We start from the raw sequence: 25320 nt of genomic DNA on the forward strand, positions 1-25320 counted from the left end.
TTGTGTTGGTTGAATAGATGAATCTGAGATTGTGTGATGCATATCGTATAATCATGCCCACGGATACTTGAGGTGACAATGGAGTATCTAGGTGATATTAGGGTTTTGGTTGATTTGTGTCCTAAGGTGTTATTCTAGTATGAACTCTTGAATAGATTGATCCGAAAGAATAACTTTGAGGTGGTTTCGTACCCTGCCATAATCTCTTCGTTTGTTCTCCGCTATTAGTGGCTTTGGAGTGACTCTTTGTTGCATGTTGAGGGATTGTTATATGATCTATCTATTTTATTATTGTTGAGTGAACTTGCACTAGTGAAAGTATGAACCCTATGCCTTGTTTCCTACCATTGCAATACCGTTTACGCTCACTTTTATCATTAGTTACCTTGCTGTTTTCTATAATTCCAGATTACAAAAACCTTTATCTACCATCCATATTGCACTTGTATCACCATCTCTTCGCCGAACTAGTGCACCTATACAATTTACCATTGTATTGGGTGTGTTGGGGACACAAGAGACTCTTTGTTATTTGGTTGCAGGGTTGCTTGAGAGAGACCATCTTCATCCTACGCCTCCCACAGATTGATAAACCTTAGGTCATCCACTTGAGGGAAATTTGCTACTGTCCTACAAAACTGTGCACTTGCAGGCCCAACAACATCTACAAGAAGAAGGTTGTGTAGTAGACATCACCATCCCATCATGGCCGGCCGTCGCAGCTCCTCCTCTCGCTCCCGTAGCACTAGGCCAGGCGATTGGGAGAAATCTTCTGTCCCCCATAGCCGACTAGTAGAGTTGCAGACCCAGGGGTTTCTCCCGCCTGCGTACATGGTCCCCGTCCGAGCTGGACTAGCCACTTATAATGGCGGGGAGCAAGCGGAGAGTTCTCCAAACCCATCCAAGGGGGAGCGGGTATGCTTTGTCCCCTATTTGCTGAAGGGACTCGGATTTCCAATCCATCTTTCCTCCGCAGGCTCCTGGAGTTCTACGGCTCCAGCTGCATAGCTTTACCCCAGCCTCCATACTGCATATCGCAGGCTACATCGCCTTCTGTGAGCTATTTCTGGGTTGCGAAGCTCATTTCGAGTTATGGAAGAGGTTATTCTGCCTCGTACCCCGCACTCAGGAGGGGTCGGTATATCAAGTGGGCGGAGCCGAAATATGGCGCATCGCCGGGACCGGATACCTGTCCGGTACCCCGAAGAAGACATCCGAAGGCTGGCCTTCGGAGTGGTTTTACATGGATGACGTCCCTCTTCTGGACCCTATTCGGAAGGGCCTTCCTGAGTTTGTAAATGCCCCGTTGAAGAAACGCCATAGCTGGCGCCCCCAGAGCCCCCAGGAGGAAGATAATAGAGAGATCCTTTTCCTGATGGACAGGATAAAGACGCTGGCCAAATCAGGACTGGCAATAATTGAGGTTATGTCAATATGTATAATGCGGGGAGTGTAGCCACTTCAATATCGGGGGAAACCCATGTGGCACTTCAATGGAGAAGACGATGCCACCCGCTGCGGCCGTAAAGAGCTAGACTCCGCCGCCGCTCTGGCGAAGATACTGTCCGATTTGTACAAAGGAGAAGAAGAGGAGTTCATCCGTATCAAGCCACGGGATGGATTCTGCATGTACAACCCCCCAAGCTGGGTGAGCTGCTATCTTTTATTCCAGTCTTTCCCGCATTTTTTAGCACAAATGTTTACCTTGTCAATTCATAGCAGGAACTGCGAAAAGCTATGAGGGAGGTTCACTGCCCGTCTCCATAGCCAGAGGACCCCGACCGGGCCCTCCACCCCAGACTCAAAGAAGATCCGGACATATTTGTGGAGCTCATCGACAGGACATTTTATCAGTTAAGTTGCGATGGTGTGTTGGTGGCCATCATAGCTGATTATCCTGGCCTACTCCCTGTATCACATGTAAGTAAAACTGGAGTCCGAACTTCCAAGAAGGATTCCCTCTTTTCGCCTTACCCACCGCACATGTATTGCGTTTTACAGGGAAGGCCATCGGGACGTCACGCCGAACCCGTAGTGACTCGTCAACAAGGGGCACCGAAGCCGGGTAGGCTTAAAAGGAAGGCGGTCAGGACCGAGACGCCGTTGCAAATGTATGATTAAAAACCTGCCACGTAATTATCCTCGTTAAAATATAACAATGTCCATTGTTTCCTGGCAGAAAAAGTGCTCGCCGGAATATATTCGGAGAGCCTGCCGGCCACGCCTCCACCAGTCGGAATCCGAGGCCAGACTCAAGGGCGGAGGTCAACGCGGGGAAAACACCGGACGATCCTCCTACAGAGGATGTGGATAGATTCTCTGCTAGAAACTCTGAAGTGGAGAGCGCCATGAATCATAGGCGCCGACGGGCCACACTACGCGACCCTAATTTCTCTGAAGAGGCGTTCAATGCCTTCAACTCAGGGGACGCGTACATCCGGGCTGCTCAAGATGGCCTTGCCAGAGCCACGGACCAGTACGTAAAGGATATACGGGTAAGAAAATTTGATAAGTATGTATATCAGTAGCCCCTGAAACTTGAAACAGTTGGCACAACTGATTTAAGGATCCTCGTATGCATAGGTTCTGATAGAGAAGAATACCCAGCTGTCTAAAGAGCTGGAGGAGTGCAAAGCCCAGCTGCGGGCAGCAGTTGCCGGAATGGAGGAGTCCACGAAGGCCCCATCTGGTAATACCTGTTTTGGTCGAAAAGAATGTAATGGCATGTACCAGTTAGTATTCGACATGAATGCAAATCTAACAATAGATTCTGCAGACAATCCCGGAGGCAATTCGGAGATCGTACCAGAGGATGAGCAACATGCTCAACGATAGCTGAAGGCTGGCGAGCGTGTGCTTGCAAAGGTTATACGGGAGAAAAACAATCTCCAGGACGCGAACACCCGACTGGACGTCGAATTAAAGGATGTTCGGACCCAGCTTGCTGACTCCGTGAAGGAGAATAAGAGGCTTCGACGCGGCATTTTTAGTAAGTGCTCTAACGAACCACTATAAAGTTCGGCGAAGAAGCGGGCTAACAGAACTATATCTGTAGGTATGTTGATCGGTCGTCCCGAAGAGGAGATGCCCGGATCTGCAGGCGATCTTCTACAGGAGCTCTCACAACTGCACGAACAAGTTCGGCAGGTGATGCAGGGCATTGCCCATGCCTTGTGGCCATCCGCCTCCCTGCCAGGAGGCATGGGGGAGCTTGTAGAGATTCTCAAGGGAGCGCGGCGGCGCTTCCGATTATGGAAGATATCGGCCTGCCGACAAGGTGCAAGGGAAGCTTGGGCCATGGTGAAGACGCGATACACCAAGGCTGACCCGAACCACATGGCCGAGGTCGGACCTATAGGGCCAGATCGGAAAGAGATCCCTATAAGTCTGGTATATGACCAGGTAGCATTAGCCGCTAAGTATTCCCAGCAGGATTGTAGGCTAGACAGCCTGTTGGATGGTATAGAAGAAGAATTTAGTCAGTCTAAGTGACTTTGTTCTTCAAAGTACATGTTTTGTCCCTAGCCGGATTGGAAATCATTTGTCTTGGCGGACCTTTTCGCTTCAACCTCCGGACCCGACAGTCCGGAGTGTATCCGAATACCCGCTCAGTTATGTAAAACCCGGGGCAGGCGTGGAAACCAGGCGTAGGGTCATAAGTGCTTGACCAGACAAGTACCCAACTAGCTATGTTATATTACATGGATAGTAAGAAACATCTTCCAGGGAGAATAGTTCCGTTAAGGGTTCCTTTCCCTGGTTAAGCATGCATTAATGTGCATGTCTGAACTGCGAAAAGCGACACAAGATATAAACATCTGGGGGCATGTATTGCAATAAGTGAGAAACATCTTTTGTTCACCGATCGAATATTCCCTTAAGAACACTAGCTTTCGGCTTCACCCACTCTGAGGTACACATCCGGCTGACCCGGCAGTAGCAATCGCAGAGGTGCTCCCCTTATGCCCTAGCCGAATTAACAGGAACGTAGGGCATAAACACAAGAGCCAGGCAACCCAGCTTGGCCAAAACTTAAGTCATATCGATGCATATAATGGTGAAAAAAGGTACATATGGAGGAATGACGCATATGTGGTGGGCATAAAGCCCAGAAGATAATTATATTAAGCTTCTGTATAAGAAGCCCCCAGGTATATTGAGCGCGCATAGCGTGGCAGGAGTGTGCGGTCGAAGCATACTTGGAGCTTTTAAGGCTATATAAAAAATAAAAAGAGAGAGGATATAACTTAAAAAAGAAAGGCGGAGGTAAGGAGACGAATACAGAGTTCGGCACTAGGCGTAGATTCTTCGGAGTCTGGCCGCATTCCATGGGTTCGGCTCGAGTCAATTATCTGATGCATCACGCAGACGGTACGCTCCCCCAGTGAGAACTTTATCAATGATGAAGGGACCCTCCCATTTGGGCTTGAGCTTGTCCTTTTTCTTCTCTGGTAGGCGTAGAACAAGCTCGCCAATGTTATAAGTTTTGGGCCATACTTCTCTTCTTTGATACCTTCGAGCTTGCTGTTGATAGAATGCGGAACGGGCCTTTGCGACGTCACGCTCCTCCTCTAGGGCATCTAAGCTGTCCTGCCGATCCAGCTCGGCTTCTCTCTCTTCATACATGCGCACTCTAGGTGAGTCATGGATGATATCGTAGGGTAGCACTGCCTCTACGCTGTACACCATAAAAATGGTGTGTATCCGGTTGTGCGATTTGGCGTGGTCCGCAGCCCCCATAGTACGGAGTCGAGCTCCTCGACCCAGTGCGTATCTGATTCCTTCAAGGATCGCACTAGTCTGGGTTTAATGCCTCTCATAATAAGACCATTCGCTCGTTCGACTTGACCGTTTGTTTGGGGGTGATAGACGGAGGCATAATGAAGTTTTATGCCCATTTTGCCGCACCAGGTTTTCACCTCGTCGGCTTAGAAGTTTGAGACATTATCGGTGATGATGTTGTGGGGGACACCGTAACGGTGTACGACCCCAGATATGCAGTCTATCGCTGGTCCGGACTCGACCGTTTTAACTGGTTTGGCTTCTATCCATTTGGTGAATTTATCGACCATGACCAACAAGTATTTCTTCTTATGGCTTCCTCCTTTAAGGGGTCCAACCATATCGAGCCCCCAGACCGCAAAGGGCCAAGTTATGGGGATTGTTTGGAGAGCGGTAGGTGGCATATGGCTTTGATTTGCAAAAAGCTGGCAACCAACGCAATGTTGGACAAGGTCCTGTGCGTCTTCCCGGGCTGTTGGCCAGTAGAAACCTGTACGGAAGGCCTTGCTTATGAGCGCCCGGGCTGCGGCATGGTGGCCGCCTAGTCCGGCATGAATTTCGGCCAAGAGCTGCCGCCCTTTCTCTTTGGAGATGCACCTTTGGAGCACTCCAGTCACGCTTTTCTTATAAATCTCTACCTCGTGGACTTTGTAGGCTTTAGAGCGCCACACAATGCAACGTGCCTCATTTTGGTCCTTAGGGAGTTCTTGCCTATTTAAGTAGGCTAAAAAGGGTTCTGTCCACGGGGCAATGACAGCCATAATCGCGTGGGCTGAAGGTGTTATTTCGGTGGCGGAGCCTCCGATTACGTCAGAGTGTTCGCGATCCGGGGTTGTGTGCGTATCTGGACTGGTATTGCCGGTCTCCCCTTCCCACATCACGGATGGCTTGAACAGCCTTTCCAGAAAGATATTAGGTGGGACGGGGTCGCGTTTAGCGCCGATGCGGGCGAGAATATCCGCCGCTTGGTTGTTTTCTCGGACCACATGGTGGAATTTGAGCCCATCGAACCGAGCTGACATTTTGAGGACGGCATTGCGGTAGGCCGCCATTTTTGGGTCCTTGGCGTCAAAATCTCCATTTATTTGAGATATTGCGAGATTTGAATCCCCACGCACTTCTAGGCGTTGAATTCCCATGGAGACTGCCATCCGAAGACCATGCAACAAGGCCTCATATTCGGCTGCATTGTTGGAATATGTGTATAGTATTTGGAGTAAGTATTGGACTGTATCTCCTGTGGGGGGTGTCAGGACGACGCCTGCCCCTAGACCAGCCAACATCTTAGTGCCATCAAAGTGCATGATCCAATTGGATTACGCATCGTACTCTTTAGGGAGTTCGGCTTCTGTGCATTTGGCGACACAGCCAGTACTTGCGACTTAATGGCTCGCCGTGGTTTGTATGTTATGTTGAACGGGAGGAGCTCGATAGCCCATTTAGCAATCCGGACCGTGGCATCGCGGTTATTTATTATGTCATTGAGTGGTACTTCGGAGGCCACCGTGATTGAACACTCTTGAAAGTAGTGTCGTAGTTTTCGGGATGCCATGAAGACCGCGTATGCTATCTTTTGATAATGTGGGTACCGTGACTTGCATGGAGTGAGGACAGTGGATACGTAGTATACCGGCTTTTGAAGCGGGAACTTATGTCCATTTGTCTCTCATTCGACGACGAGCATTGCGCTTACAACCTGGTGTGTTGCAGCTATATATAACAGCATAGGTTCGCCGACATTTGGCGCAGCTAGGATTGGATTGGTGGCCAAGAGGGCTTTTATTTCCTCCAGTCTGACCGTAGCCGCATCCGTCCACTCGAAGTGTTCGGTGCGTCGAAGAAGACGATAAAGAGGTAGTGCCTTTTCTCCTAATTGGGAGATAGAGCGGCTTAAGGCGGCCATGCATCCAGTTAATTTCTGGATTTGCTTGAGGTCTGTTGGGGTAGCCAACTATGACAGAGCTCGGATTTTGGTCGGGTTTTCTTCGATTCCTCTATTGGAAACGATAAAGCCCAAGAGCTTTCCGACAGGTACGCCGAAAACACATTTTTCCGGGTTGAGCTTGATGTCATATGTTCGGAGATTGTCGAACGTAAGCCTCAAGTCGTCTATTAAAGTTTCGACGTGTCTGGTTTTGATGACCACATCGTCTATGTATGCCTCCACTATTATGCCGATCTATGTTTCCAGGCATGTCTGAATCATGCGTTGATAGGTTGCACCGGCGTTTTTTAGCCCGAAAGGCATGGTGTTAAAACAGAAGGGGCCGTATGGAGTGATAAATGCCGTTGCGGCTTGATCGGACTCCGCCATCTTGATTTGATGGTATCCGGAGTGTAGGATCGAAAGTATGTCTAGAGGGGGATGATTAGATTACTTGACCAAATAAAAACTTATCCTTTTCCCAATTTTAGTCTTTGGCAGATTTTAGCTAACTTAGCACAAGTCAAGCAATCTTAACACAATTCAAGCAAGCATGCAAAGAGTATATGAGCAGCGGAAAGTAAAGCATGCAACTTTCAAGAATGTAAAGGGAAGGGTTTGGAGAATTCAAACGCAATTGGAGACACAGATGTTTTTGTCGTGGTTCCGATAGGTGGTGCTATCATACATCCACGTTGATGGAGACTTCAACCCACGAAGGGTAACGGCTGCGCGAGTCCACGGAGGGCTCCACCCATGAAGGGTCCACTAAGAAGCAACCTTGTCTATCCGACCATTGCCGTCGCCCATGAAGGACTTGCCTCACTAGCGGTAGATCTTCACGAAGTAGGCGATATCCTTGCCCTTACAAACTCCTTGGTTCAACTCCACAATCTTGTCGGAGGCTCCCAAGTGACACCTAGCCAATCTAGGAGACACCACTCTCCAAGAAGTAACAAATGGTGTGTTCATGATGAACTCCTTGCTCTTGTGCTTCAAATGATAGTCTCCCCAACACTCAACTCTCTCTCACAGGATTTGGATTTGGTGGAAAGAAGATTTGAGTGGAAAGCAACTTGGGGAAGGCTACAGATCAAGATTCATATGGTAGGAATGGAATATCTTGGTCTCAACACATGAGTAGGTGGTTCTCTCTCAGAAAATGTAAGTTGGAAGTGTAGGTTCGTTCTGATGGCTCTCTCCACAAATGAAGAGGAGGTGGATGGGTATATATAGCCTCCACACAAAATCTAACCGTTACACACAACTTGCCAATCTCGGTGGGACCGAATTGAGAAACTCGGTCAGACCGATTCAGCAAATCTAGTGACCGTTAGGATTTTCGGTGGGACCGACATGCAACTTGGTAGGACCGATATGGTTAGGGTTAGAGCATAACGTAATCTTGGTGAGACCGATTACACAAACTCGGTGGTACCGATTTTGGTAATAAGCTAACCAGAAAGTTGGTTAGGTAAACTCGGTGGGACCGGTTCGCTCATTTCGGTGAGACCAAAATGTTACAAAAAGGAAACAAAGAGTTTACATTGCAATCTCGGTGGGACCGATCGCTCATCTCGGTGGTACCGAAACGTTACGAAGGGAAACAGAGAGATTACAATCCCATCTCGGTGAGACCGAGATCCCTATCAGTGAGACCGATTTGCCTAGGGTTTGTGGCAGTGGCTATGACATCTGAACTCGGTGGCGCCGGATAGAAAGAATCGGTAGGGCCGAGTTTGACTTTAGGTTTAGGTCATATGTGGATGTGATAAAGTAGTTGAGGGCTTTGGAGCATATCACTAAGCACTTTGAGCAAGCAAGCCATTAAGCAACACCTCATCCCTCCTTGACAGTATTGGCTTTTCCTATAGACTCAATGTGATCTTGGATCACTAAAATATAAAATGTAGAGTCTTGAGCTTTGGTCTTGAGCCAATCCTTTTGTCCTTAGCATTTTGAGGGGTCCACTTTTCTCATCCATGCCATGCAAATCATTGAGCTTTCCTGAAATATTCATCTTGAAATAGCATTAGCTCAATGAGCTATATGTTGTTAGGAATTACCAAAACCACCTAGGGATAGTTGCACTTTCACGGAGTATGCGCCGAGGAAACACAATGAGTCGTGTCCTGCGGTAGCGTCGATGATTTGATCGATGGGCGGAGGGGGGAGGGGGAAGGGATCCCTGGGGCAAGCCTTATTGAGGTCCTTGAAATCGACGCATAGGCGCCAGGATTTGTCCTTCTTTGGTACCATCACCAGGTTTGCTAGCCAGTCCGGATGTTTTATTTCTCTGATGAATCCGGCCTCGACTAGTTTGGCTAGCTCTTCTCCCATGGCTTGCCGCTTGGGTTCTCAAAAGCACCGAAGAGTCTGCTTGACCGGCTTGTATCCCTTTAGTATGTTTGGGCTATGCTCGGCCAACCTGCGTGGGATACCTGGCATGTCTGAAGGATGCCAGGCGAAGATGTCCCAATTCTCGCGCAAGAACTCTCGTAGTGCAGCGTCTATTGTGGGATTTAGCTGTGCCCCAATTGATGCTGTTTTTGTAGGGTCCATTGGGTGGACCTGGAATTTGACTATTTCGTCTGCTGGTTTAAAAGAGGTGGACTTGGTTCGTTTGTCGAGTATCACATCGTCCCTGTCCACTATGGAGCGCACCACAGTTAACTCTTCGGCCGCGAGGGCTTCGGATAATGCCTCCAGGGCTAGTGCGGCGGTTTTATTTTCGGCGCGGAGTGCTATGTCCGGATCACTGGCTAGAGTGATGATTCCATTGGGCCCAGGCATCTTGAGCTTCATGTACCCGTAATGGGGTATAGCTTGGAAGCTCGTGAATGCATCCCGCCCTAAAAGGGCGTGGTATCCACTGCTAAACGGGGCCACTTGGATGTGATTTCTTCAGACCTATAATTCTCCGGTGTGCCGAATACCACATCCAGTGTAATTTTTCCCGCGCATCGTGCCTCCCGACTAGGGATGATTCCTCTTAAGGTCGTGCTGCTTTGCTCAATGCGGCTCTTATCTATTTCCATTTTGTTAAGAGTTTCCTCATAGATGAGGTTTAATCCGCTGCCGCCGTCCATGAGCACTTTAGTAAGCCGGAAACCGTCCACAATTGGATTAAGGAACAAAGCGGCCGGTGCTCGGACTGTTCGGAATTGAGGTTTGTCACTGGTATTGAAGGTTATGGCCGTATCGTTCCACGGATTTATTGCTGCGACGTGGCAGACTTTGGCGAGGCTGCGAAGTGCTCGCTTACGCCTATTGTTTGAGGCGAAAGTCTCGAAGACTGTCACTACTGTATTGTTATTCTCCGTGGGATGGTGCTCTACGGTATTGTTGATGAGGAGGTCCTCGCCGGTCTTGGCCACCTGCCGGAGTATCCAACATGCTCTAAGGCTGTGTGTTGGTATGATGCCCGGTGTGCTGTGAATTTTGCATGGCCTGTTGAGCCATCCCTCCAGTACAGTTCCACGCCCTGTGGAGGGCTTTGGCTTCTTTGTGATTGGATTGGGTGACTTGCGAGAGCGCACCCTTTTAGTTCGGACGAGGGGTTTAGTTAGAGCCGGAGGATCCCAGAATTTTATTTGGGTTTTCCAGGCGCTTTCCATCGCACAGTACTTCTGTACTATGGCCGCCAAGTGGACAAAGTGTGCTATGTCACTGTGACTTATGGCGTTGAGAATTCCCATGTCTGTGCAATTTTTGCAAAAGAATGAGACCGCGTCTTCCTTGCAACAGTCCTTGACCTTGCTCATTACAAGGAGGAATCTGGCCCAGAAGTGATGTACTGTCTCTTGGGGCTCTTGTCTAAAGTGGGAAAGATCACTTGTGTCTGGGTGGGTGTGTAGCTTTAAGTCCAAATCCTGACCCGATCTGAGACCCAGGGGCAGAGGAGCTCCCGAGCTTGGCAGCTCGAACTCCGGGATGTTGCCCAATATTTGTGGCCCATTGCCCGATTCTAAGTTCGGAACCTGGGCCATGTCCTCCTGTAGACGGGTGTCCGGCTCGGAGAGCTTGGGAATCCGGACATAGTTCGTCCTCAGGATAGAGGAAGAATCGCTGTTTTTTTCCTCCACCACCTCTATTTGATGGGTGACTGATAGAGAGTTAATCTCCCTTTGGTCGGGTTTAAGCCCGATCCGATCATAGTCCATAGCGACTCCCAGGGCGGCGATGCGATCCAAGAGCTCGTTCAGGGAGGAGAGCTCCATTGGATCCATCTGCTCGATGAATTCCGGGCTGACGTGGAGGCTGTTCTTGATGACCTGAGAAGTCATCGTCTGCGTGGTGGCTGAACAGGCGGCCATGACGAAGCGGCCCAGCCGGAGAGTCTGGCCTACAGGCAGGGTTTCTCCAGAGGTGATGTTGTCCTTGACAACAAGGCGAGCCATCAAGCCTTATCGGGACGACACAATGGAACTCTCAGTGAAAGCACCAATGTCGGTGTCAAAACCGGCGGATCTCGGGCAGGGGGTCCCGAACTGTGCATCTAAGGCTAATGGTAACAGGAGGCGGGGGACACGATGTTTACCCAGGTTCGGGCCCTCTCGATGGAGGTAATACCCTACTTCCTGCTTGATTGATCTTGATGATATGAGTATTACAAGAGTTGATCTACCACGAGATCGTAGAGGCTAAACCCTAGGAGCTAGCCTATGATTATGATTGTCCATGTCCTACGGACTAAACCCTCCAGTTTCTATAGACACCGGAGGAGGCTAGGGTTACACAGAGTCGGTTATAGAGAAGGAGATCTACATATATGAATTGCCAAGCTTGCCTTCCACGCAAAGGAGAGTCCCATCCGGACACGGGACAAAGTCTTCAATCTTGGATCTTTATAGTCCAACAATCCAGCCAAAGTATATAGTCCGGTTGTCCGAGGATCCCTTAATCCCGGACTCCCTCACACATCACTATATGCCCTGCAAGAAATGTGACTAATGAGTTAGTTGCGGGATGATGCATTACGGAACGAGTAAAGAGACTTGCCGATAACGAGATTTAGGTAGGTATTGAGATACCGACGATTGAATCTCGGGCAAGTAACATACTGATGACAAAGGGAACAACATATGTTGTTATGCGGTTTGACCGATAAAGATCTTCGTAGAATATGTAGGAGCCAATATGAGCATCTAGGTTCCGCTATTGGTTATTGACCGGAGACATGTCTCGATCATGTCTACATAGTTCTCGAACCCGTAGGGTCCGCACGCTTAACGTTTGGTGAAGATTTATATTATGAGTTATGTGATTTGACGACCGAAGTTTGTCCGGAGTCCCGGATGAGATCGGGGACATGACGAGGAGTCTCGAAATGATCGAGCCGTAAAGATCGATATATTGGAAGGCTATATTCGGACATCGGAAAGGTTCCGAGTGATTCGGGTATTTTTTGGAGTACCGGAGAGTTACGAGAATTCGTATTGGGCCTTAATGGGCCATACGGGAAACGAGAGAAAAGGCCTCAAGGGTGGCCACACCCCTCCTCATGGACTGGTCCGAATTTGACTAGGGAGGGGGGGGGGGGGGTGGCGCCCCCTTCCTTCCTTCTCCTTCTCCCTTCCCCTTTTCCTACTCCACTTGGGCCTTGGCGAAACCCTAATAGAGCACTCATATAGCTTTTTTTCCAGCCTGCACTAAAAAAGGAGCAACTTAGTAGGCCGGCCCACCTAACCCCTAAAGCCCATTCGCCCCCACTACTCTAACCCTAGCCGATCCCCTCAGCCTCCGATCCCCATCTTCTCCCAGCGCGTCACACGCACATGCACACTTTTTCTCAACAAAAAAACGCACAAGCGCATAGAGGCAGCGACCAGCGACACTCAATCCCGCTCTCCACCCCTGTTCGCCACTCCAACCACCACTCTCATCCGTCAGCCGCTTCCATCCGTCGCCACTGCCGTTCTGCAAGCTCCATCTGCCGCCGTTGCCATTCTGCAAGCTCCAGCCGCCGCCGCCGATCCAGCGCCCCCGCCGTTCTGCATCGAGAAGCTGCGCCTCCCCAACCGCTCGATTCATCGCGTTGACCCTATCCACCTTGCCGCGCGACAGAAGCCATCTCCGCCACCGGCAAGGGCGCCGGCCCTCATGCGAGGACATGCCCCGATGAGGCGTTCACCATTCTCCCGTGCGAGGCACGGCGGCCGCCAGCGCATGACAAAATAGGCGCCATGGATAAGAGGAGAGGAAGACACTTTTTTCTGGATAGTGCAAGTTTTTTTTGTAAAAACGAAACGTTTTCTCAGATCGACTATAGAAGAGACTGTGGTTCAATTACCAAAAACCACAAGGGCTTTTCTGTAAAAAGTGCGCGACGGTGATCGCACAGAAGCAATAGCTGCTTTATTATTAGGTAAAGATAGACATAGATATAGATAGATTAGGTGTAGATATAGATATAGATAGAGATATGATTGGTGCTACAGTGTCACTTGTGGACACTTTTTGTTCTAGGTGATGAGAGGATGCATGGGACTGATATGTTTCTTAGGCTGGTTCTGGCCGATTAATTTGAGAAATTGTCGACCCAACCAAATTCATGAATCAAATTCAAAATTGATTACCGAGAGAGCTCCTTGAGAAATCGTTGATCCGGTCAAAATCGTAAAACGAAATTTAAATATAACACCTCAATTGAATGGGGGCTCTAAAATTAAGGAGCATAGTATTACTCCCTCCATCCCTCAATATAAGAGATTTTCGCAAACTTGAACTTCTTATATTGTAGGACAGGGGGAGTAGATATTTATACCATGAATATAACTTATTAGTTTGTTTTAGTGGGAGTGCATGTCAACCGAACTTGAACGTCTTATATTGTGGGGCAGAGGGAATAGATGTTTATGCCATGATTAGAACTTGTTAATTTATTTTAGTCGGAGTACATGCCGATCGTTCATGCATGCGGTGGGTAGAGGGATAAACCGGTGCAGTTCTTGTAGCAGATGCATGTCCAGGTGTTCTTGCAATGGCCGCTGTCGAAGCCTTCGTCCCTGCAGGGCGCGTTGCAGGTGCCTGGTATGAAGCAAGTGTCGTTGAGCCACTTCCCGCTCTTCCGCTTTATGCAGCCATGCGACTTCATTTTTTCTGCATCCACAGACAATACAAATTAACCATCAACTTAACTAATTCGGATCAATCTGATCGGGAGATGTGTGGGATTATGGTCTTCCTACCAGATGACATCACGAGCAGCATCAACAGCGACAGGCATATGAAAGCCTTGCCGGTTCCTAGTGGTCCTTCAGCAACCTTCTTCATGTACGATGCCATATCGAAGAGGTAATATGTGTTGTTTTTTCTAAAATGAAACTGATGGTTGTGTGAGTATTTATAGCAAAAGTATGTCAATGTTGACACGATTATTTCGTGAGATATTAATATGTGCTATCAATGCTTATATTAATGTTAGTTTTAATCATGGTTTGTTTTAATCTAGTAGTATCCAAATCAAATCAAAATCTATCTAAAGGAAGCACTATCCGCCCGTCCCATTGCCCTCTCACGCACCCACCAATGCGTGCCGTGCATGTGTAGACGTATTAATTAATTGATTTAATTCTATTAGTTACGCACCCACCAATGCTAGGGGGTGTTTGGTTCCAGGGACTTTTTTGTATTGGGACTAAAAAAAGTCCCTAGCAAACCAAACAGGGGAGGCTTTTTTGGGACTTTTTAATAAAAGTCCTTAGAAGCACCTCCTTGAGAGTCTTTTTTAAAAAGTCCTAGGGACTAGAAAAAGTCCTACGACTAGAGAACCAAACACCACCTAGATCCATCGACCCGGTTGGCTCGTCATCGTATCCATGTAGTCCAGTCATGGAGGCTGAAATAATACATCTTGCCAGCCGTTGGATTGGCGCAGACGGCTGGGCTCAGTCAGAGATGGGGATCTATCCGGGGGAGGCGATGACGGACCAATCGCAAGCAAGCAACAAAACTTTTTTCTCTTTTGATATTTTTGAAGCAGCAAAACTTCATTTGTTCGGCGAGGAGAGGAACCTTACCGAACCAAAATCCACCGCCGACCATGGCCTCCGCCTTCGCCCTCAATGCCGCCGCCCCCACCCCCTCCTCCTCACCCTCCCCTCCCCTCATCACAAGATAAGAGAAGAGGAGAGAAGAGAAGAGAAGAGGGATATCGTGCGAGCGAGCAGGTCAGGCAGCGACCCAGATTCATCGCGGCAGGCCAGGGCCTCGACGGAGGCTGGGATAGGACCTCCGACTATGCGGACGTGCGTGAGGACGGCAATCCTGCTTTCCTGTCTGCTTCTGCTTTGCTCATCCGTGCGGTCGTCAAGGGCAACCCAGACCATGGAGCTTCCTCCGTCTGCTCCGGTAGTAGGTACTCTCTCGCCCACCTTCGATTTGCTGCCCTCCCCTTCTCCTTCCTTCCTTCATATGGTTCCCTTCCTCACGCAAGCAAGTCATGGCACCACCAGCGCCGAACCCTAGCCATCATTGTTTGGCTGGGAGAAGCAGCTCCTCGTCGGCTTCCCCTGCCTGCGCTCTCATGTAAGCCCCTCTGCCATGCTCTCTCATGTGCCCACGGCACCTTCTTGGCGGCGGAGATTAGTTCCTAATTTTGATTTGGACACAGTGGACACATGATGAGGATTAGGCGTGTGTAATGGGGATTGGGATGCAGATTTCATATCTGCAAATGTAATCACTACAAAATTTGCTTTTTGCGACGTTTCACTTGTGTCACGCATAACCCGTTTTTGTCACAGAAAATACCTCTGTGGCGTTTTTCGGCCATCTGGCCTTGGGTGCCTTAGGCGCGGCGCGGGGGCGTCGGGCTCCTCCTAGCGGCGGTCTGGTTTGACGGGGTGGTTCCCGCGGGCCTCGGGTGCCTTAGGCATGGCGGTGCAGTAGTTGGCTGCAGGGTGGCGGCTCGATGGTGCGGGTGTTGGGGAACGTAGCATGCAATTACAAAATATTTCCTACGCTCACGCAAGATCTACCTAGGAGATTCATACCAACGAGGGGGAGAGAGTGTGTCTACGTACCCTCGTAGACCGTAAGTGGAAGCGTTTGACAACGCGATTGATGTAGTCGAACTTCTTCTAGCTCCGGCCGATCAAGTACTGAACCTACGACACCTCGCAGTTCTGCACACGTTCAGCTCGGTGATGCCCCTCGCCTTCTTGATCCAGCATGGTGTCGAGGTAGTAGATGAGTTCCGCCAGCACGACGGCGTGGTGACGGTGATGGTGAATTGATCTGCGCAGGGCTTCGCCTAAGAACCACGAGAATATGACCGGGGGTGTAAATTGTGGAGGGGGGGGGGGGGGGGGGGGCGCCGCACACGGCTTACAATTGATGTTGTGTGTTCTAGGCGCCCCCCATGTATATATAGGTGGGTGGAAAGGAGAGGCAGCCAGGGGGCGCCCCAAGTAGGCTGAATCCTACTTGGGGTCTCTCCCCAATTCGCCCCCCTTTCCTTATTTGCCGGAGAGGAAGGAAAGAGGAGGGAGGAGGGAAGGAAGGGGGAGGCCGAATCCCCCTTCCTTTTCCCTTCCCATCTTTCCTTCTCCTCCTGGTTCGGCCCATATGTCACGACCGGTTTTCCGGGTAATAAATTTCCAGAAAAGACCGTCGTGCTCATCAGCCCCAGGATTACTGTTAGCTGATGAGGCTCCAACTTGATACAGAAATTCCAAGCAGAATACAACATATGTAGTACAAGACCATTCTGGCCTATGAGTACAACAAATGGTTTCTAGTGGTTGATGGCGGAAGCGGGTTGTGAAACATCAGTGTCTATGGAACTCCATTTCCCACGGGAACAGCTGACCAGGTTAACTCCTATCTTCGCGAGGCTGCTATCTCCATTACTTAGGTTCCGGGGCTGTCATCGCGTCGCTCCTCTTCGTGCAAGAAAATCTGGCCAAGACAATAGCCAGGGACAAGCCAGTGAGTACTTTGAATGTACTCGCAAACATTATGAACACAGATATAATATAACAATGATGTGTGAAAATATTTTATGCTCATGACGTCAGTCAAAAATAGTAAATAAAATACTGATGTGTGTAGGCGATTATTTATAAAAATGCAATAACATAGTAGTATTAAAATTTATGAAATAAATAACAAGCAATGCCACCGTCGGGCGTCTTAGCGACACCACATAAAGGGCTTTAAAAGAAATGCCACAGTCGGGCGTCTGAGCGACACCACATAAAGGGCTTTAACAGAAATGCCACAGTCGGGCGTCTGAGCGACACCACATAAAGGGCTTTAGAAGAAATGCCAGAGTCGGGCGTCTGAGCGACACCACATAAAGGGCTTTAAAAGAAATGCCACAGTCGGGCGTCTGAGCGACACCACATAAAGGGCTTTAAAAGAAATGCCACAGTCGGGCGTCTGAGCGACACCACATGAAGGGCTTTAAAAGAAATGCCACAGTCGGGCGTCTGAGCGACACCACATAAAGGGCTTTAAAAGAAATGCCACAGTCGAGCGTCTGAGCGACAGCACATAAAGGGCTTTAAAAGAAATGCCACAGTCGGGCGTCTGAGCGACACCACATAAAGGGTTTTAAAAGAAATGCCACAGTCGGGCGTCTGAGCGACACCACACAAAGGGCTTTAAAATAAACAATCATAGTGAATATCCCGGAGGTAGAACCATCCCAGAGATACTCGATAACAACAATAATATCACGGGTTAGCCAACAATAATAATAATCATAATTATCACAAGTCACAGGTAGTAGTTCCAGTTCTCGTTAACAGTTTCACCTCCGAAGACCGACACGAAGACCGACACCTGACCCATCCCAGACTGTAATCCTTAACCATGGACACGGATATTCGAATAGGTTTATTCTCTGCAGAGGGTGTACTCTTTACCCACGAGTAACGGATTTCTTTAGTCCATCGGGACTAATTCCGTCTACGGTCTTTTTGTTGAAAACACACCTAACTTGCACACACCAGCTTAACTCACACGTGTCTGGAATCACCCATGACATCTGTCAAGCAAACTTTAAGTGGGCAGGCTACAACCTCGCATAGCATGGGATCAAATTTATATCGCGCGCTCTAAGGGGTGGCCTCCCCTCTTGGTCCCAACCGGAAACACCCATGCCCCCGGACCAGGTGGCCTGCCTACCAGCTACAACCGGTATCTTCCACCATGGCCTCTCTGTACGGTGTGTGCTAGAAAGAGGTTGACAACTTACTGAACCGTACTCTACTTGCTGTAGAGACGAGTGGTAGTACGAAACAAGTATGGGGGTTACTGGAACAAGACTCGATCTACGGTCGACTCAGGAGGTTTAAGTATTCCCTGCATGGTTAGTATAACGAATATATTTCGTCCAACAGAGTCACCGCTCATATCACCTTACCATGCCATACCAGACATAACCGTCCCGACGGAGACCGGCGACAAACTCATGCCTACCCAAGGCAGAGGTTTTCCCGGGTTCCTTCCGGTAGGCATGCAAGGCACATGAGGGTGATTATCATCACAAGTGTGTTCATTTCCAACAGCATGGAAATCACTAATATGCACTCATGCATATGATCATACTACATGAAATAACAAGTCCTTCGAAATGCGGTGGTGTTATAAATGTATCAACGATCACACCAAAAATATTATGCCGGGATTCAGAATGCTTGCCTTCAATGTGTGGAAAGGCAGGGTGCACTCCAAAACTTGAAACTTTTCTCCTCTCTTCAAAAATCCTATTTTAGCAACATAAAAGAATTAACACACAAAATAAAAACAGCACCAAAAGTTGTTCTGAAATTTTTTCAAATAGATCTTAAAATAAACTAGGTGAAATTTGAGAGAGGTAGGAAAAAGAATCATTTCATTTGGAGTTGTATTTAAAAAGTTATAGCCAGTCAAAGTTCTGGTCAAAATCTGTTATTTAAATAAAACGGAAAAGAAAACGTTTCGGAGGGGAATAGGCTTTCGGAGCGGGGGAAACGTACTGGGGGGATTACGCCTTCACTTAATCCCACGTGGACAGGCACGGGGTCGCTGACAGTGGGTCCAGAGAGTCCCACTAGTCTGGTTTGACTAGTCTCTCTTTCCCCCTCCTTCCCCTGTCCCGAGCGGAGGCGGAGCTCAGGCAATCGTCACCGGCGACTGGCAGCTCTTCGCGGGGCCCCAAGGGCGGGGATGGATGCGCCACTCCAGTGCGGTCCTCCCGGTGGTTGCCAGGCCGGTGGGGACGGAGGGAGCTGCCGGCAGTGAGCTTCGCGGCGGAGGAGGCTTCGGGGGCGGAGTGAAAATTCTCCCGCAGTGAGCCCCGATCGAAATCGAGTAGAGGGAAAGGTTCACGGGAGGATGAGGAAGCTCTTGGTGGAGAGAACGGAGAGGGGGAGGCCCTGGTGGTGCCGAATTGGCCAGGGCAGTGGTGGCGGCCGCAGTTGCCGGAGGTGGGGAAGAAGACCTCCCCGGGTCGATTGGCTGCCATAGGAGAACTAGGGGAGCATTCTAAGGTTGCCTGTGTGCTCGAGGAAGCTCGGGGGCCTCCTTTTATAGCTCGTCGAGGTCGGTTCCGCGGCGGCCGGATAAGCTCTCCGGCGAACCGCCTCTCTGTAGCTTGCAGGGCAACGTGGCGTGGCTGGGGATGACGGCAGGAGCCAGCGGACGAGTGGGCACTGCTCCAAGGGCGAGCTGGCGAGCGGAGGTGGCTTTGGCGGCGCCAACCGTGGCAGAGGCGCGCTGTGGACGCCGGTGTGCCGCCAAAAATGCCCTCGCGGCGGCGCTGTAGTGTGCCAGGGTGGCTTGGCGCGATGCTGCGAGGCGGGGAGTGCGTGGCGAGGTGCTGCCGTGTGGGCCAAAGCCAGGGGGCCAGCGTGTCGGCTCGGCGCACGTGCGTGCCAAACGCACGCTCTGCTCGCGCCCTGGGCGTGCACGGGATGTGCTCGACGTAATGCCAGAGCATGCTACAGAGCTTGGGTGAGGCTGGCATTTAGCAGATCTAGGTTAGGAGTAACGGGGAGTCTAGTGGACATGCTAGTTTGATCAGAGGTGCAAGCTCACAGTGCAATGCCAAAACTCATGTCAAAACTGGTCATGCCTACAGGGTGCTCGATAGAATGCCACATGCACCTAGGCATCTCTTGGGGTAGCCAAAACTTCCAGGTTGGGGTCTCTTTAGATGTACAAGAGGGTGGTGAGGTTAGTTTGCTAAAAGAAGAAACTTGTTAGTGCAAGTTTTGCAAAACTACATTTCTGGACAGGAAATAAATGACATTATTTCATGAACCAAAATTAATCCAAGGGTTGCATGCTCCTGGATTTAGGGGTTTGGTAGGGCTGTCTACCAGTAGGAGAAAACACAAGATCATTGGAGCAAAAATAAATAGGGTTGCAGTAGAAATCACAGGGCTGGACCAGAATGAAAATGAGGTTGATTCACTCAAAATTTTCAAAGAACAGCACTAGGTTTTTGCACAAAGTGGAATAATATGCTCCTACTGACCTCCCCTAATTTTGGTAGAAGTTTTAAAGAAATATTTAAATAGGTTGCAGTGTAAAATTGCCCACTGGACCAGATTTGAAAACTTGGTGTAGAACTCAAAATATCCAATGAATGAAATATATTATTGCACAAAAGTGATTTAGAGACATCACATGATATCTCCAAATTTTGGTGAAATTTTTAGTTAAATATATCAAAAGGTTGTAGTTCAAAAAGAGCTCCAAATTTTAAAACAACTCATTTTAATGAATAAAGTTCAGGGTGAAATAATTTTATAAAAAAATCTCCTGATTGAGAGATGTTTTTAAATGAGAGGGAAAATAAGTCCAATATGTTTTGGAAGGATCCACTTGGGAAAAACTCCTTAATATTAAAAGAAAAGTTTTGAAATCAACAGGGATATTCTTGCAGGCAAAAATTTTAAACTCTTGGCAAAATTTTAATAACTAAAACCTGGTTAAATTTTTGGGGTGTTACACCATATGAGGGGTGCACCAGCCCCTGGTGGCTGGTGTGTTTCCCCTCTTGGCCCAATAGGCCCATATCTTTTGCCGGGGGTGCCCGGAACCCCTTCCGGTGACCCACGATACATACCCGATACCCTCCGGAACACTTCCGGTGTCCGAATACTATCGTCCTATATATCAATCTTTACCTCTTGACCATTTCGAGACTCCTCGCCATGTCCGTGATCTCATCTAGGACTCCTAACAACATTTGGTCACCAAATCAGCTAACTCATATAATACAATATCGTCATCGAACATTAAGCGTGCGGACCCTATGGGTTCGAGAACTATGTATACATTACCGAGATGCCTCTCAGGTCAATAAACAATAGTGGAACCTGGATGCTCGTATTGGCCCCACATATTCTACTAAGATCCTTATCGGTCGAACCGTTATGACAACATACGTTATCCCTTTGTCCATCAGTATGTTACTTGCTGATACGTCTCCAACGTATCTATAATTTTTGATTGTTCCATGCTATTATATTACCCCTTTTTGATGTGTATGGGATTTATTTTACACATTTATATCATTTTTGGGACTAACCTACTAACCGGAGGCCCAGCCCGTATTGCTGTTTTTTTTCCTATTTCAGTATTTCGAAGAAAAGGAATATCAAACAGAGTCCAAACGGAATGAAACCTTCAGAAGCGTGATTTTTGGAACAAACGTGATCCAGACGACTTGGAGTGCAAGTCAAGAAGCAGCCGAGGCGGCCACGAGAGGGTAGGGCGCCCCCCCATACAGGGCGGGCCCCCTGTCTCGTGGGCCCCTCGGGCGGCCACCGACGTACTTCTTCCTCCTATATAAGCCTACGTACCCCGAAAACATCCAGGGAGCGAACGAAACAAAATTTCCACCACCGTAACCTTCTGTATCCGCGAGATCTCATCTTGGAGCCTTCGCCGACACTCTGCCGGAGGGGGAATCGACCATGGAGGGCTTCTACATCAACTCCGTAGCCCCTCCAATGAGTTGTGAGTAGTTTACCACAGACCTACGGGTCCATAGTTATTAGCTAGATGGCTTCTTCTCTCTCTTCGGATCTCAATACAATGCTCTCCCCCTCTCTTGTGGAGATCTATTCGATGTAAACTCTTTTTGTGGTGTGTTTTGTCGAGATCCGATGAATTGTGGGTTTATGATCAAGTTTATCTATGAATAATATTTGAATCTTCTCTGAATTCTTTTATGTATGATTGAGTTATCTTTGCAAGTCTCTTCGAATTATCGGTTTGGTTTGGCCTACTAGATTGATCTTTCTTGGCATGGGAGAAGTGCTTAGCTTTGGGTTCAATCTTGCGGTGTCCTTACCCAGTGACAGAAAGGGTTGCAAGGCACGTATTGTATTGTTGCCATCTAGGATAAAAAGATGGGGTTTATATCATATTGCATGAGTTTATCCCTCTACATCATGTCATCTTGCTTAAGGCGTTACTCTGTTTTTATGAACTTAATACTCTAGATGCAGGCATGAGTCGGTCTACTTGTTGCAGACGTGATGCCTATATACATGATCATGCCTAGATAATCTCATAATTATTCGCTTTTCTATCAATTGCTTGACAGTAATTTGTTCACCCACCGTAATACTTATGCTATCTTGAGAGAAGCCTCTAGTGAAACCTATGGCCCCCGGGTCTATCTCTTATCATATTTGCTTCCAATCTACTTTTATTTGCATCTTTACTTTTTGCATCTATATTATAAAATAACAAAAATATATTTATCTTATCATACTATCTCTATCAGATCTCACTTTCGCAAGTGGCCGTGAAGGAATTGACAACCCCTTTATTGCGTTGGTTGTGAGTTCTTTGTTTGTTTGTGTAGGTGCGTGGGACTTTTGAGGAGCCTCCTACTGGATTGATACCTTGGTTCTCAAAAACTGAGGGAAATACTTACGCTACTATTGCTGCATCACCCTTTCCTATTCAAGGAAAACCAACTCAAGCTCAAGACGTAGCAAGAAGGATTTCTGGCACCTTTACTGGGGAGGTCTTCGCTCAAGTCGAGACATACCAAGTACCCATCACAAACTCATCTCCCTCGCATTTACATTATTTGCCATTTGCCTCTCATTTTCCTCTCCCCACTTCACCATTGTCGTTTTATTTTCCCCCTCTTTCCCCCTCTTCTCCTCTCTTTCCGTTTGCCTTCCCGTTGCCATGGCCGAATAAAAAAGAACTAAGGGCTCTTTCCTAGGTTCTAGTGCCTTGGATAACCCCTCTATCCTCTCTAAGCTCATAAATAGTGATGCTATAGAAACACCCACCGGGGTCACCAATGAGAGCTTGAATAATTTTGATGAGGATGACTCTGGAATTTTTCGCTATTTACTTGATGAGTCTTTAAAAGATGCTTGGGATAGGTTATTAAGGATTCGGGCTAGCTATGTGCCACAATATCAAATCGAAGTTTACTTAAAAAGTTTCTATGTTGACTTGCCCACTTCTTTTAAACAAGTTTTAGATTCTATTTTTAAGAAGGTTTTCTTGAAGGGGGTGCTATAGATACTTATGAAAAAATGAAAACCATATTTGGGCACCCTATGAATGATAAGGTTGAATCAACTACTCTCTTATGCTTTTATCAAAATGAATTATTAAAGAGATGAAGTCTAGTTTAGAGGAAAACTCCCGTAACGTGCTTAATCTTACTTCATCCATTAATGGCCATGTGCTTACCCTAAATAGAAGAATGAATGCCATAGAAAGGAGACCCTTTTTTTTCCTTTCCAAGTGCCAAAGATGGCACTACTTAGATCTATCTTCGCTTTTATGCCTAGCTAGGGGCGTTAAACGATAGCGCTAGTTGGGAGGCAACCCAATTTTATTTGTGTTTTTTTTCTTTGTTCTTGTTTAGTAATAAATCTTGCATCTACCTTCTGTTTAGATGTGTTTTTATCTTTTAATTAGTGTTTGGGCCAAGTAGAACCTATAGGATAACCTATGATCATAGTTGATTTGATTCTGCTGAAAAACAGAAACTTTGCGCGCACGACTTTAGTTTCGTTAAATCACAGAAACGTGCTTTTGCATTTATTATTTTTGCTTCTGATCAATAAATAAATTTTCAAGGACTTCCTATTTTGGTAGGATTTTTAGAGTTCCAGAAGTTTGCGTTAGTTACAGATTTCTACAGACTGTTCTGTTTTTGACAGATTCTGTTTTTCGTGTGTTGTTTGCTTATTTTGATGCATCTATGGCTAGTAAAATAGTTTATAAACCATAGAAAAGTTGGAATACAGTAGATTTAACACCAAAATAAATAAATAATGAGTTCATTGTAGTACCTTATGTGGTGGTTTTGTTTTCTTTCACTAACGGAGCTTACAAGATTTCCTGTTGAGTTTTGTGTTGTGAAGTTTTCAAGTTTTGGGTAAAGCTTTTATGGTCTATTGAATAGGGAGTGGCAAGAGCCTAAGCTTGGGGATGCCCATGGCACCCCAAGATATTCAAGGATAGCCAAAAGCCTAAGCTTGGGGATGCCCCGGGAAGGCATCCCCTCTTTAATCTTCGTTCATTGGTAACTTTACTTGGAGCTATATTTTTATTCGCCACATGATATGTGTTTTGCTTGGAGCGTCGTGTATTATACTAGTATTTGCTTTTTAGTTTACCACAATCATCCTTGCTGTACACACCTTTTGGGAGAAGCCTACTTGATTATAATTTGCTAGAATACTCTATGTGCTTCACTTATATCTTTTGAGCTTGATAGTTTTTGCTCTAGTGCTTCACTTATATCTTTTAGAGCACGGCGGTGGCTTATTTTTGTAGAAATTACTAGTCTCTCATGCTTCACTTATATCTTTTTGAGATTCTTTTAGAACAGCATGGTATTTGCTATGGTTATAAAATTGGTCCTAGAATGGTACGCATCCAAGTTGGGTATAATAAAAACTATCATATGAAGTGAATTGGATGCTATGATCAATTTTATACTTGATAATTGTTTTGAGATATGGAGGTAGTGATATTAAAGTCATGCTAGTTGGGTGATTATGAATTTAAAGAATGCTTGTGTTGAAGTTAGCAAGTCCCGTAGCATGCACGTATGGTTAAAGTTGTGTAACAAATTTGAAACATGAAGTGTACCTGGCTTGTGCATCCTTATGAGTGGCGGTCGGGGACGAGCGATGGTCTTTTCCTACCAATCTATCCCCCTAGGAGCATGCGCGTAGTACTTGATTTTTGATGACTTCTAAATTTTTGCAATAAGTATACGAGTTCTTTTGACTAATGTTGAGTCCATGGATTATACGCACTTTTACCTTTCCACCATTGCTAGCCTCTTCGGTACCGTGCATTGCCCTTTCTCACCTTGAGAGTTGGTGCAAACTTCGGTGCATCCAAACCCCGTGATATGATATGCTCTATCACACATAAACCTCCTTATATCTTCCTCAAAACAGCCACCATACCTAACTATTATGGCATTTCCATAGCCATTTCGAGATATATTGCCATGCAACTTTCCACCGTTCCGTTCATCGTCATCATGACATACTTTACTTTTGTCATATTGCCATTGCATGATCATGTAGTTGACATCGTATTTGTGGCAAAGCCACCATGCATTAATTTTCATACATGTCACTCTTGATTCATTGCACCATCCTGGTACA

At 47.4% G+C, this 25320-nt stretch overlaps 1 protein-coding gene across 1 annotated transcript; it reads right to left on the minus strand.

Moving 5' to 3' along the window:
* Window positions 1-13571: 13571 nt before the first annotated feature.
* On the minus strand, window positions 13572-14001 carry LOC123135146 (defensin J1-2-like). The gene is made up of 2 exons (XM_044554243.1): window positions 13897-14001; window positions 13572-13807 (listed from the first exon to the last, which is right to left on the minus strand). The coding sequence occupies exons 1-2, from the start codon at window positions 13991-13993 to the stop codon at window positions 13617-13619; spliced, it is 288 nt and encodes a 95-aa protein (XP_044410178.1). The 5' UTR covers window positions 13994-14001; the 3' UTR covers window positions 13572-13616.
* Between the last annotated feature and the right edge of the window lie 11319 nt (window positions 14002-25320).

This window comes from Triticum aestivum, chromosome 6B (assembly GCF_018294505.1).
Source record: "Triticum aestivum cultivar Chinese Spring chromosome 6B, IWGSC CS RefSeq v2.1, whole genome shotgun sequence".
NCBI classification, from domain to species: Eukaryota; Viridiplantae; Streptophyta; class Magnoliopsida; order Poales; family Poaceae; genus Triticum; species Triticum aestivum.

What these genes read in the sequence shown, in the direction of transcription:
- LOC123135146 (XM_044554243.1), bottom strand. Translation starts at nt 13,993, where the DNA reads ATGGCATCGTACATGAAGAAGGTTGCTGAAGGACCACTAGGAACCGGC. An exon ending in GCTGCTCGTGATGTCATCTG is followed by an intron (nt 13,808 to 13,896) that starts GTAGGAAGACCA and finishes CTGTGGATGCAG; the next exon opens with AAAAAATGAAGTCGCATGGC.